Source organism: Silurus meridionalis, chromosome 15 (genome assembly GCF_014805685.1).
Source record: "Silurus meridionalis isolate SWU-2019-XX chromosome 15, ASM1480568v1, whole genome shotgun sequence".
NCBI classification, from domain to species: Eukaryota; Metazoa; Chordata; class Actinopteri; order Siluriformes; family Siluridae; genus Silurus; species Silurus meridionalis.
In genome coordinates, this window is record NC_060898.1 from 5968465 (window position 1) to 5982500 (window position 14036).

General features: G+C 35.9%; 1 protein-coding gene across 13 annotated transcripts in view; it reads right to left on the minus strand.

The window, feature by feature from the left end:
* The window catches only part of LOC124398484 (transcription factor 4-like), a 146547-nt gene that overhangs the window by 71027 nt on the left and 61484 nt on the right, over nucleotides 1-14036 (minus strand). For all 13 annotated transcript variants that reach the window (XM_046868737.1, XM_046868733.1, XM_046868729.1 and 10 more), the window contains one exon: nucleotides 4278-4339. In XM_046868737.1, the coding sequence (XP_046724693.1) occupies nucleotides 4278-4339 (62 nt within the window). The remainder of the gene's footprint in view (nucleotides 1-4277; nucleotides 4340-14036) is intronic.

The following is a 14036-nucleotide window of genomic DNA, read 5'->3' on the forward strand; positions in this document are numbered from 1 at the left end:
CCATGATTTCTAAGTGGGAGAACTTGCAAAATAGCAGGGTGATCAAATACTTATTTTCCTCACTGTATATATATATATATATATATATATATATATATATATATATATATATATATATATATATATGTGTGTGTGTGTGTGTGTGTGTGTGTGTGTGTGTGTGTGTGTGCGCATAATCTGCCTACACACACACAGACACACACACACACACACACACCATTAGTAACCAAACATATCACAACACCCCAATGTGTTAATTATCATATGCACATAGCATTAGCCTGAAAGACACCTGAACACACTGACTGTTGATACATCGCACGTCTACCCACACGCTCCGACAACAACGATCAAACACCTTTAATATAAAACACACCGAATCATTTGCACCGTTTTCGCAAATTTACCTTCTTTCACACTGCACTCATGCAGGATGCCAAGGTATGTGCCACTTTTTGTAAAACTCTTGAGAGGATTTGTGTGTGTGTGTGTGTGTGTGTGTGTGTGTGTGTGTGTTTAGTTATTTATCTACCATTTAATTAGGTCTATGTTACATGTTTTTTTGAAGAAAATAAGAAGATTGGTAAGTTTTAGTATTGTGAATAGCCCAATCGTGATCACAACTGCCAAATAAAGAGAGTGTGAGCAAAGTGTGCATTTGTGTGTGTGTGTGTGTGTGTGTGTGTGTGCATGTGTGTGTGTGTTTGTGTAGAGAGGAGAAAAGAGCATGTCTGAGAGTCCTCACATTGATTTGTAGCTCTCATCACCCTGTGGAATGTTAGAAAAATGAAAGAGGAGCTGGATGAGAAGAAGCGACAGGTGAAAAAGAGAATGGTAGCTTTTAAGCGTGCGTGAGCACACACACACACACACACACACACACACACACACACAAGGACATGGGGCTTTTTAAAATGGAGCCCTTAACAAGGGGCAATTAACACGTTAACATGCAACAGGGAGACGAAAACTCTGAAAGACAAGCAACCAAATGGAGGAGAGGAGTGATAAGCATCTCATAGCAAATCACCACCCATGTAAAAAGGAGAAAAAAAAAGAAAGAAAAGGAAGACAGGAAAGAGGGGGAAAAAGTGTGAATTGCCTCTTTTTCACAGCCAAAAATAACCCGGTAAACATCTCAAATGGAACTGCTGTAACACAAACACTAAATATGAAGTAAAAGTCTCAAACACTGTCAAATCGCCTGTTTAACACAAGCGAGCGTTTTGGGAATGAAACCAAAGCAGACGATTCGACGGCTTTATTCAGAGCGTTTCACATCGCTAAGGCAGCTAAGTCAATGTGTATATATTCACAGACCCCAAAAACCTGTCTCAATGTAGCATAATGTTCGAGGAGGAACATTGAGGAATGAAGTTGAATCCGCTTTTAATCTTAAATACTGTTAACAGCTCATTACCCCATGACCTTGAAACCCAATGTAAAATAATGTGTGTGTGTGTGTGTGTGTGTGTGTGTGTGTGTGTGTGTGTTTGTGTGTGAGTGTGAGTGTGTATATACAGTTTTGCTCCTATACAAATGTATGGATGTGTTTCATTTTTTATTTTCAATTGGCCTAAAGAGGCAATAAACACATAAGTAGGGTTGCAACATTTCTGGAATTTTCAAAACTGGAAACGTTCCATTGGAATTAACAGACATATATGGGAATTAACATAAATTTTAGGTATATAGCCTATAACAAGGAACTTAAATTTAGTTATCATTTAAGAAAAAAGAATCTTACAGGATAACCTTGGTTAAAACAACCAGATTTAATGCATTTTAGTTGAATTTCTACCCTGCACATTCATCAATCACAATTACTGCAGGGCTGCTGAGCCCAAACCCCTACATGCACTGTGCATTCCTTCATAACATAACACCGATCATTTCTTGAATCCTGCAAGTATTCACATAAATGATATAAATATTGCATACATTTATGTTTTAGACTTCCTTGTGCTGTGTATAAGATATTGTGCAACAAAATTATACTAACAATGAAATCAAAGAAAGTATGTCAAATTTTAAATTTATTAGGCTGCAAGCATGTCAGCTTATGAACAAACAAAATGTTTATATTCATGTCTGTATATGTTACTGTTTATTAAAATTTCCCCATATTTCTAATTAATTCCAATAAATTCCCAATTTGGAATTTTCCCCAAAATCCCCAGATGAAGTTTCCATAGAAACGTCAGTTTCCGCAACTTTTGCAATCCTACACAAGTCCCTAAGGTGATTAAACTAGTGCCCTAAACACACGTGCACGCGCATGTGTGTTAGTGTGCATTCTATCACCTTTAACAATATTGTACATCCTTAGAATGTACGTTGGAACACTGACTACACCCCAGGCTTCCTTGAGTTAACAGTACCTGACATTCCTTGTAGCTGAATGAGCACAAATCTCCACAACCTCACTCTGAAATCTAGTGAAACATCTTCCAAGAAAAGTGGAAGTTATTATAATATCACATTGGAAATAAATGTGGAATGGGATGTTCAAAAAACACATTTGAATCTTATGGCCGGGTGTCCACAAGCTTTTGCCCATATATTTATCGCGACTTTATCAAGTAACAGCTAGCTTACTTACCATATCATAATCAGTGTTTCTGAGTGGTGCAACATAAAACATAAATAAAAATGATTTTTACTATAGGAAGATTGTAAGATTGTAAATTTGAATCCTAAATTACATTAAGAGCAAATTTCATTGTGTTCTTTGCATGCAAGGGATGCATTGTCACTCTCGCCATTATCAATCAAAGTGACACAAACTAATCACAGACAGCTGTGAGTTCATGCATGTGGAAGCGGACATGCAGTGCTTTCCTCAAAGTGTGATATGCTGCCCTGTGAAGTAGCATCAGAGGCATTTAGGAACCCCCCACAACCCCCAAGAAGTTGGCTTTGTGTGTCTCAGAGCAAGCACGTTTTTGCCCAACCCAATAATAACACTAATATGATGATATAAGGATAAGATTATTATACAGTAACAAGCATCTAAAAGAAGTAGTGGAGTCTGACCGTATCTGACTACATGAATAGACCAAGCTGTAATCATGTTACTCACTGCAAAATGTATATAATTGAACAATATGGCTCCCAGCAATTTATGTTATTCAACTTGAGCTTATCCAGCACGTCTTATCATCATCATCATCATTATTATTATTATTTTGACAGTTATAAAGGCACACGTTTCACTATGGAACCAAATAAATAAATTCACAGTCCACAATCCACATTATGCAGAATGTAGGCTCTTTTATCACTTATAAATAATTATATAACACCAATGTTTTGGGTTATCTGTTCATAAAAAACAATGCCTGCTTGGTTATATCTCATTTCTGACTACTGCACAAATTTAGAAGGAACTCAATATGTGCATGAACCTCAACTCTGAATATGACCTTGCATGATGAAATCTAATTGAAGTGTGTCCAGTCTAAACACTACAGGAACGCAGTAATATCCGCATGGGCTATCTTTCTACATGGTTTGTAAGATTTCTACCGCCACAGCTTTAAAAAATGAAAACGGAACGTTATTTTGCAGTCTGGACATTTGAGAGATTTGGCTATATCCCAAATCCCTGGAAAAGGCCAAATCTCGAGCTTTAGCAGGTGCATGCGGGACACTTTCATTATTCACTGCAAGTCTGAAATAATGCATATCTTGCTCATACCTGAACACTGGATACAAAAACCCGGGTTATTTGAAGCAATAAAAGATAACCTTTGTGACAAGAAATTATATTAATTTTGGCAAGAGGAAAAATATGATTTCGGACAATGTTTCTTTTTTTGAATAGGAGCACCGAAAGGAGGACTGAGATTTAAAGAAGTAATAAAGTATGGATAAGAAAGTTTTACGAAAGCTTTAAGGATAGGATATGCTCTCTCTCTCTCTCTCTCTCTCTCTCTCTCTCCCCCTCCCTAACCCCCCCCGCTCACTCTTGCTTAATCACATGTTCTTTCTGATGGCTCTGCCTTGTCAGCTGTCAAAAAAAGATTAATTTAAAAAGAAGTTAATTTTTCATAAGTGACAAGACCCCAATGTAGCACACCCATTTCAGTGTGTAGATAAAGGTCCCTCCCAACTGCTATTCAAATGTTTTTTTACATATATAAAACCAGATACCTGATTCTGTAGCGCTAGCAGCACAATAAATCATGGGGCAGAATTTCTGCACAGAAAAATTTAGAAGAAAAGGAGTAGCAGATGTCAAAAGCATGTTTTGGAGGATGAAAAGGGACTCGTACCTGATGGCACCCGTGTAGGTTTGAGTCACGACTGTATGAGTATGATGCTCTTTCTGTTTTACCTGTTCAGAGAGAGAGAGAGAGAGAGAGAGAGAGAGAGAGAGAGAGAGAGAGAGTCATTAGTCAGAGATTTAACACCTGCAGCTTGGAAACATTTTACACACACACACACACACACACACACACACACACACACACAAGCTTTGTCAAAGTCCCTCAGTGGAGGGACCTAATTATATATGAACACATGCTGCATTCAAATTTACCATACTACTCTTGGATTGTAGCCAGACCCTGTGAGGTCAGGACCAAATGCAGCTCTGAATTTGTATTTAAAAAAAAAGAATGTTGTGTTAAGAACTAAATGTGTTTGCCATGAATACGTCTAAAACCACCTCATCTAATAATACTATTTATTTGGTTATTCATTAGAATCTCATTAATTTTATATAAAAAAATAATATATATATATATATATATATATATATATATATATATATAAAACATTGTTTGTACTGTCATCAACATCATCCATACATTTTCTACTTTTTTTCCCTTCATTCTCATTAACAAGTGAAATCTGTTTAATCTCTGTGGAGGAGGAAAGAATGGCACTGGATCAGAATATAAATAATTATAAATACAAAATATACATTCATTCAAAAACATAAAACACTCACAATGCAAACATGTATTCTTAAAATATAATAAAAACAATGGATTTTTGTTTAATGTAATATTAAATGTATTCAGAATTACTGTCACAGCTTGTTGTCTTCTTACATCCAAATTAATGCAAGCTTCACATGTGGACAAGATTTTAGTTAAAACTGTGCACTTCATGGAAAATAATTCTATACCATTATCTGCCTTAGCTGCAGGAGCAGCTTATTAAAATAAAAAACACTTTGTAATGATATAAATATATTCTACTATTTACGTATTTGTTTGACGTGCACTGCTACAAGAAAAAACATCAGCCTTCTCCCAATTTCTCTGAGTCACCCAGAAGTTTCTGTACAAGGGCATCTTTGGTACACAAATGACAACCTTTCATTACATAAAAAACCCACGAATTAGAGGATTAGTCATTGGTAAAGCAGCATTCAAGCTCACTCTTGAAGCCGATGAATTCTTAGTGCCTCTATTGCCATAATGAAATAAATTATTCTATAAGAAAATACAATATAATTCAGAAAACAAAACAAAACTCCTACACACTAGTCTTGGTTTCCAGCTGCAGATGATCTCTGTCATTAGTACGTGTTCTATTCGGCCACGGATGTAATACGTTTCCCTAAAACTGCTGACGTGCAGAAAACAACTCGTGCTTCTGCTTGTTTCTAGCCTCTGTTTCATTGTGTTAATAAATCACGGTGACAAAAAATCAAGTTGATTTGATATTTTATTGGTTTATCATATTTACCCAGGTGTGTGCAGATTTTTAAATGCAAAATACGATGCTCGAGTCGCTGAATTTAAGGCGAAAATCAGCCTGAATGGTCTCTGAGATGTGTAATTATAGCTAGAGGGGATCCACAGTAGCGAGATGTTCTGCTGCTTTTGTGCCAAGCTGAGATCGAGGAGGCAGAATTAACACGGAAATGGCACCTTATCAGTCCCTCTGAAGGTGCCATTCATAATCGTCTTTCACACACTCCTCGACCAGCCAGAACTTACACAGTGCCAGACTTCGGGTGTAGTGTAGTGTGTGTGTGTGTGTGTGTGTGTGTGTGTGTGTGTGTGTGTGTGTGTGTGCGTGAGAGAGTGAAGGGAGGGCACATATTTTCGAAATAATATAATAAGGACAATGTCAAGTATAAAATCACTTCATGAAAACACACACACAAAGCATTTCAATGATGTATGGCAGAGAAGTCTATGAACTAAATGATCTACTGGAAGATTAAGAAAGTACACTTTCATATGAAATGAACATGATACAAACAGCGCTTGATTTTATCACAATTTTGTACATTTACTGATACTCTGGAAATTCTGCTTGAGATAAGGAGTTTCCGATGCAGTGCTTACAAATTCAGCTATTTTTACTGAGTTGAGTGGATGTTCAAGAAGAACAACAAAATACAATCATTAAAAAATTCCTGTTTCCTCAAGAGGAATTTCTCTCCCTCTTTCTCTCTTTTTATGAAAAATATGGAACAACTCCAACAGCCTCCCCTTTAATCCTGCTTAATAATGAATGCACGGTTCACTCAGAATTTGCCTTGTTTAAATTTAAAAATTCGACATTATAATGAATTTCAATTTATTTCTCTGATGTATATGATGTATACGATCTGATGTATATCCTTAATACTCTGTTGGTATGATGTGCAGATTTGTAGGTAACTAAAAATGGAGTAATATTTAATAATAATAATAATATTTATTATTATTAATATTAATAGTAATTTGAAGAAAAGTTGAAGATATTTAGTACAAAAAAACGATTCAATATTTTCGTGATATGAGAACAAAGGCAGTTTACGTGAACATTTAAAATGCCAAAGATACAACCATAATTTTGTTGTGTTAAAATGAGTAAATCCCATGCGCATCAGCTTTTTGCCAACTGGCAAGCCGATGCTTCAAACAGTCCTCGTATAGGAAGTGTATTCATACTAATTACTAATTAAAACCAAATCAAAGAATAAACGATTAATTCAATAAATTAATGAAAAACCATCTAAGGCATCTGTAAAGTTTTTCTGTTTGTTTTTTTTTTCCCATAGCGAAACTTGTTGAAAAATAAATAAGCAAAGAGTGCGTGTGGGTGGATGGCTCAGACATCTTAAGTGGTGATTGATTAAAAAATAACAGCCGTGTCACATTCAGTATATCGAAAAGCCTTTACATCACAGGAAGTGACTTGAGGCAAACAGCATGGCGGATTTTGTTCTTTGTTCTGAGAGACAGACGAAGGAAAAAGGAGATGGAAACAGAGAGAGAAGGAAAGACAGAGAGAGAGAGAGAGAGAGAGAGAGAGAGAGAGAGAGAGAGAGAGAAAGAAAAAGAGAGGGAGAGGGAGAGAGAGAAAGCAAGAAAAAGAGAGGGAGAGAGAGAGAGAGAGAGAGAGAGAGAGAGAGAGAGAGAGAGGTGTTGAAAGTATTTCTATCCAGATTAACAAATTTCTTATTTGTTCATTCACCATTTTTCTGTTAAACCAAAATGAGCTGGTGCCTTCTTCTGTCTCACCTGAGGAAAAGACTTACTATCCATATAAATCTGTGTAATATAACACATAACATTCAATAACATACAAAAATGAATTCCTATATGCAGACACATTGCTGGAGATGGCTGTTGAAGGCCAGATTTTAAACACTTGGCACTGCACTGATGTGAAATGGTTTCCGTGAAGAGACTTACAGAGGGAAAAGGCAAGGTAGCACTTTTTTATTTCCCCCTACCCATTTTTTTTCTTTGAATAAGACGAGCCAAAACGTGTTGGCAACTCCCGAAAGAGGGAGTGATGAAGTGAACTTGGCACGCTGGCACATCGAGAGAGTCCTGATTGGTCAGGGTCGGGGGGTTTCGAGGTGGGTGTTGGGCATAATGTGGTGTTTTCTCGTGCCAGGCTTAGAATTAAAGGCACTTTTAAAAATTCACAAAATGCATTCGTTCATTCAGTCATCCATTCAATCAGTCATTCGTTAGTTCATTTACTTGTCTGAACGACCAAACGTTGTTTATTCTTGAAGGATTAAGACCCTGTTAGTCTGTTCTAATCAAGCTTTAAAGTGATTTTTCCTTCTTTCATGAAGCAATGCTTACTGGGTCCAAAACAAGCTAGCCCATGACAGACAGAAAAAATATATAAATTGAGTTTGATGCTTGATGTTGGTTCATTGAGGAATTTTTATTTTTTTTATAATAATAATAATAATAATAATAATAATAATAATATATATATATATATATATATATATATATATATATATATATATATATATATATATATATATATATATATAAAATTATTAGATCAGTAAGGCAGGTTAATAGATGTGTATATGGATGAATCCAATGACTGCAGGTGTTAATAAAAATGTTGTAAAGTGTGTATATTTCTGTGTGTGTGTGTGTGTGTGTGTGTGTGTGTGTGTTTGTATTAGCGATACACCAAGCAGCACATACATAAACCTTTACTAGTATTTTAATTGGTCACCATGGCACAAAAGAGGCAGTATATATATATATATATATATATATATATATATATATATATATATATATATATATATATATATATACATACACACACACACACACACACACACACATGACAATGATTATATTAATTATATAAACTATCCCTCCAAGAGAAAATATCAAATAAAATAAATGTCAAATAATACTATAATAATGCCCCTTCTTCTCTAATTCCAAGTGCTGCTCTATACTTATCTTTATTTAGATTTTTTTTTTTGTTGTTTTTCGAGCAAAGCGATTGATAGGCAATAGCTGCTTGAGATGCAACAAATTAAAATTCAGCCGAGGACGTTCGAGAGCTGTGCACTTGTTAAGTTCTTTTGAATGCGCTTGATTACATTCTAGGCAGGCATCCTGATGCGAAACAGCTCCCCATTAAACCCTCCCTACACCCTCTACCCCGTCGCAAATCAATAAAAAAACAAACACACACATACACACGCCAAGCCTTGACGTTCAACTTAGCCGCTAACCGGTGTGGAGGTACATTCATTAAAAATGTAGTACATGTATGTGTTACGCATGCTCACATTCACTCACTCACTCAGAAGAAATGATATACAAAGAAAATAAGCACCTGAGTTTCTCTCCGGATGGCACTCACCGTGTTTGGATCTTTAGGTGGTGTACATGGATTAAATTTTTCATTTGCCACTTTTTCTACATTGTTCAATTTGATAGAGAATAGAAAAGTGAAGAATCGACTCACGGCGCAATTTGTGTATTTGTGAGAGTGTTTGTTGGTGAGAAACCTCAGTCGCTGAAATGCAGCAGCCACTGCAGTGTTTTTTCTTGGCACGGTGACAGCATTGTTGGTGCCAAGCCCTATGGCGAGAAGTACTAAAAGACGCATAAGGATGGCATTAGAGCTCAAATCGTATCCTCTCATTCACTGTGTGCAGTATGCCAAAGCACAATCCGAATTTTTTTTTTCTTTTTGTTTTGGGATAGGGGGTGGATTGGGGGTTGGTTTGCTCGTCTGCACCTTTTCTTCTCATCTATTGATCCATTTGTGCTGCCCGCACCACGTTTAATAGACTCCACCTGTGAATTGACACAAACATTTTTGATTTCTTTGATTTCCTTTTGTTTTTGCGTGTTTTCTTTGTCCTTTTTTGGCAGTTTATCAGTAAACCAAAGACAAAGGACTGCAGTTCTTTGCTTTGCGCATTCCCTTTTGTTGGATGGATTTAGAGTGCGATCTACAATACCTGACATGCACAAAGCATAGAGAAAGCGAACAAGGCTTTTCCATGTGTGTGTTTTTTCAGACAACTTTAAAACCTAAACAAACGAACAATGCTTTTCATTGTGTTTCAAACATGAAAACTACACACATGCACAGACAAAAACCCTGGTAAAACAACAGCAATAACTACTTACACCAAAATCCCAAAGAGAAAGCTGTATGAAATCGTAAATACTATTTAGCTTTGCAACAAACAAAAGAAGCATGCCATGCTAAAGATCTCACTTTTATTGTTTGTGCTTTGGGATGACAAAGATCTTGGACTGTATTAGAGCAGGTTAAAGAGAGAGGAAAAAAAAACAACACTGTTGGGGAAAATGTAATTCAGTCCTTAAAAACAGCCAAGTGGATTCCTTAAAAACCTAATTGTATCCTACATAACCTCAGAAAGGACTTGGGAAAACAAGAACAAGAGCTTCCTTTGGCCTTGCGTGCTGTTCAACGTGCTTAGACAAGCTTTAGCAGAAGGTACAAAAGCTTTAGTCAAATAACATAATTGCAACAAGATGTACTTAAAAAAAAAAAAAAAAAGCAAATCATAATAACACAAAAAATAAACAGTTTTAAGATTAAATAATTAACCTACATATATTTAATAGAGTTATTAAGGATAATTTTACACTAATCACTTTATAAGTTATAATTGAGGCGTAAAGCAAGTTTTAAAGAAAAAATTAACGAAAGTAGACGTTGGGAGATCCGATCTTGCTTGTGTTTCAAAAACACACAATGAATATTTGAAATTTGAAGGCAGAGTGTGCTTGTGGGTAAATAGAACACTCGGCGAGTTCTTTTATTATTTAATCAGGACTGACCATGTGATTGTAACTAACGCTGACACTGCGGTGACATTTTCTTACCAAAAAATAAAGTACACACGCTGCAGTGCTAGAATCGCGAGAGCAAAGTGGTGTTTAAGATCTGACTACAGCAAACTGAAACACACATATCTGAGAAAGTTAGACGCACAAAGAAGGCATTTACGGCAAAACATGATGAACATCAATCTTTCTTTAATTATTTGAGAAGGTGTGAATTTTAAGCTCAGTTAAACGACTGACAATACACGACTATTTTTATTCAAAAGTAAACCCTTAGTTTTGTAGTAAAAGGCATGTAGAAATGTCAGGAAACATTGTGCGAATTGTTACCTAAAATGACAGACAGGGCTAAAGATGTACACTGATTATCTTTCTTTAATCTAAAATGAAGAAAATGTTCTTTCCTATATTATCACAGTGCACTTATTGCTGAATGTTACAGAATGTATGCAGAGCTAATTCTGCCTCTACAGGAAAGAAATACATGCAATCGGTAATAAGTGTGAGTTAAGGAAAACTGTGAGTTGAGGAAAGCTTAGCTTTAAATATGCTACTAGTGGGGCTTAACTAATAGCCTATAATACGCTTAAGTCAATAAATATCTGAAACACATTAAAGCCCATGTAGCAATTTCAGGAGAGCCTACAATGTGTCTGTGAAATTATTAAGCTAATACTATAATTATTAAGTAAATGTATAATAAATGTCCCTCAAAGACAGAGAGGGGGAGAGAGAGAGAGAGAGAGAGAGAGAGAGAGAGAGAGAGAGAGAGAGAGAGAGAAAGAAAGAAAGAAAGAAAGAAAGAAGAAGAGAGAGAGAAAAAGAGAGAATAAAGGCCCGTGTTCTATAACAATTATGCATTGGATGGTTACTGTTGTGGTGTGACACATTGTATGAGGTAATGCCATGGGGCAGAAAGGATTACACACACACACACACACACACACACACACACACACACACACACACACACACACACCGACTTGTATTCCTCTCACTTTTGATAACACAATTGTTTTTCCTCACTTCAACTTTTTATGTTGCGTTAATCATATGCATTTGTGATACCTATACACCCCCAACCCCCACTTGTTCAAGAAAAAAAAAAAACACTGTTCCATAATCATAATTCTATGCTGAAACAGTATTGCTGTATTCAACTAAATTGTAGTGTTCAACTTCTAACAGTCAAATAAACAAAAAAATATTTTTTCTTTTTTTCATTCTTTTTCCATTCTTTATGAAAATTATGATTATCCTGAACTGCAGCTAAACTAATATATTGTGTATTCGTGTCAGTGTTTCCTATCTTATATCTTATCGATAGTCAAAATACGAATGCTCTTGCTCTGTCCCTACTCCCTAATGTACTACATCTGTAGCATAAGAGTGATTACAACAGACAAGAATTTCCACCCCTTTCACTGTAGCAGTAAACAGAAAACACGTTCACTCGCAACTCCCTTACAAAAATCAACATTTATGTGAAACAAAACATTTCAGTAAAACACTTCCATGAAGCCCTGAGTCAAAGGTATATGTAAATGAAGCTCTGATTCTGTATAATTTATGTATAGTTAGGAATAACATGCGTAGGCATGATCACATATGGACAGCACAAATCATTGTGGAGGTGTTAGAGAGTTACAGAAATATACATATGCGACAAAAAAAAACTCAGTAAACGAAACTGACAATTATAAAATGTATTAATACAAATAAAGATGCGAGTTCATGGCAAATAGTTGCTAAGACTGTAAATATAAATTGTTTATCTGTTTAAGAAATCTGCTTATTCATCTCTTGGTGATAAATTTTGATAAAGATAAAAAAAAGACTTGCAATGTAGAGTAAAAAATAGACACACCTACATTGGGAAGGTTTGATATCTAAAGCATTTCTCTCACCTCCTACCTATAGCTTCCCATTCAAACGCTGCCAGAAGCTTCGTTTTGGCCCAATGCTATCTCTAAACTGCCACCGCTTGTGTGTGTGTGTGTGTGTGTGTGTGTGTGTGTGTGTGTGTGTGTGTGTGTAAAGGTATAAACTAAAACACTTATTTTTTGCAACTAAATTGTGTATAGCAGAAAATACTAAAAGGTTTTCATATGTGGATTTTAATAAATAAGTGAAAGATACATTTAAGGTCCATGTAAATGTATTATATGTACAACAAATGAAAAGTGACTTCCACATTTATATGTTTAATATATTAATTGAAGCAATCACCTTATCCACACAGGAAAATAAATGCATGTAAATAGTGAATTTTCCCACTGTGCTTGCACGTGTATATGTGTGTGTGTTTCCTTTTCCGAAGGACCCTAATAAATGCACACCCCCACCTCCGCCCCCCTTAGTGGCTATAATTATGGAGATGCCATGATGGCTTTGTGTGTGTATGTGCGTATGTGTGTGTATGAGCAGGTGATGTGTCAGAAACAGCTGGGGAGACACAATTTTGCAGCTGCTGAAGAGTCTGGGAAACCTGCACTGGCCACCAATCCACTGTTAACTACTGATCTCAGAACAGCTACTCTCCTCATAACACTCTAATGAAACACAGTCCACTTTTTACTACTGATCTCAGAACAGTTATTATCCTCATAACACACTGATCTGATGAAACACAGTCCACTTTTTTACTACTGATCTCAGAACAGCTACGATCCTCATAACACACTGATAAAACACAATCCACTGATCTCAGAACAGCTATTATCCTCATAACACACTGATGAAACCCAGTCCACTCTTTACTACTGATCTCAGAACAGCTACGATCCTCATAACACACTGATAAAACACAATCCACTGATCTCAGAACAGCTACTATCCTCATAACACACTGATGAAACCCAGTCCACTCTTTACTACTGATCTCAGAACAGCTACGATCCTCATAACACACTGATAAAACACAATCCACTGATCTCAGAACAGCTACTATCCTCATAACACACTGATGAAACCCAGTCCACTCTTTACTACTGATCTCAGAACAGCTACTATCCTCATAATACACTGATGAAACACAGTCCACTGATCTCAGAACAGCTATTATCCTTATAACACACAAACAAAACAAAAGAAAGAGTGAAGCACAGAATACCATCACCTTGCAGAAGTTTAGGTGTATATTCGGTTAATATAAGCACCTAATAATATTCTCTTGCCAGCAGTATTGTATTGGATTTAATTATGTGTTATTTACTGATTTAAAAGTCAAGAGTTCTGAAGTAGCTTATTATTATCAGATTGTAACATATTTTAATATTCATTTTAAACAAATCAACTAGTGATTAATTAACTGGAAAAGCAGACTTTAAAAATTATTTAGTTTTAGACCTATATGAGTCCTGATCCAATCAGGAACTACTGATCACCCCAGTTCTGGCTGATGATATCAAATTGTAATTATGCTGCGATTTTTGGTTAGAGTTATATAACAAAAACAGATGAGAAAGCATTGGA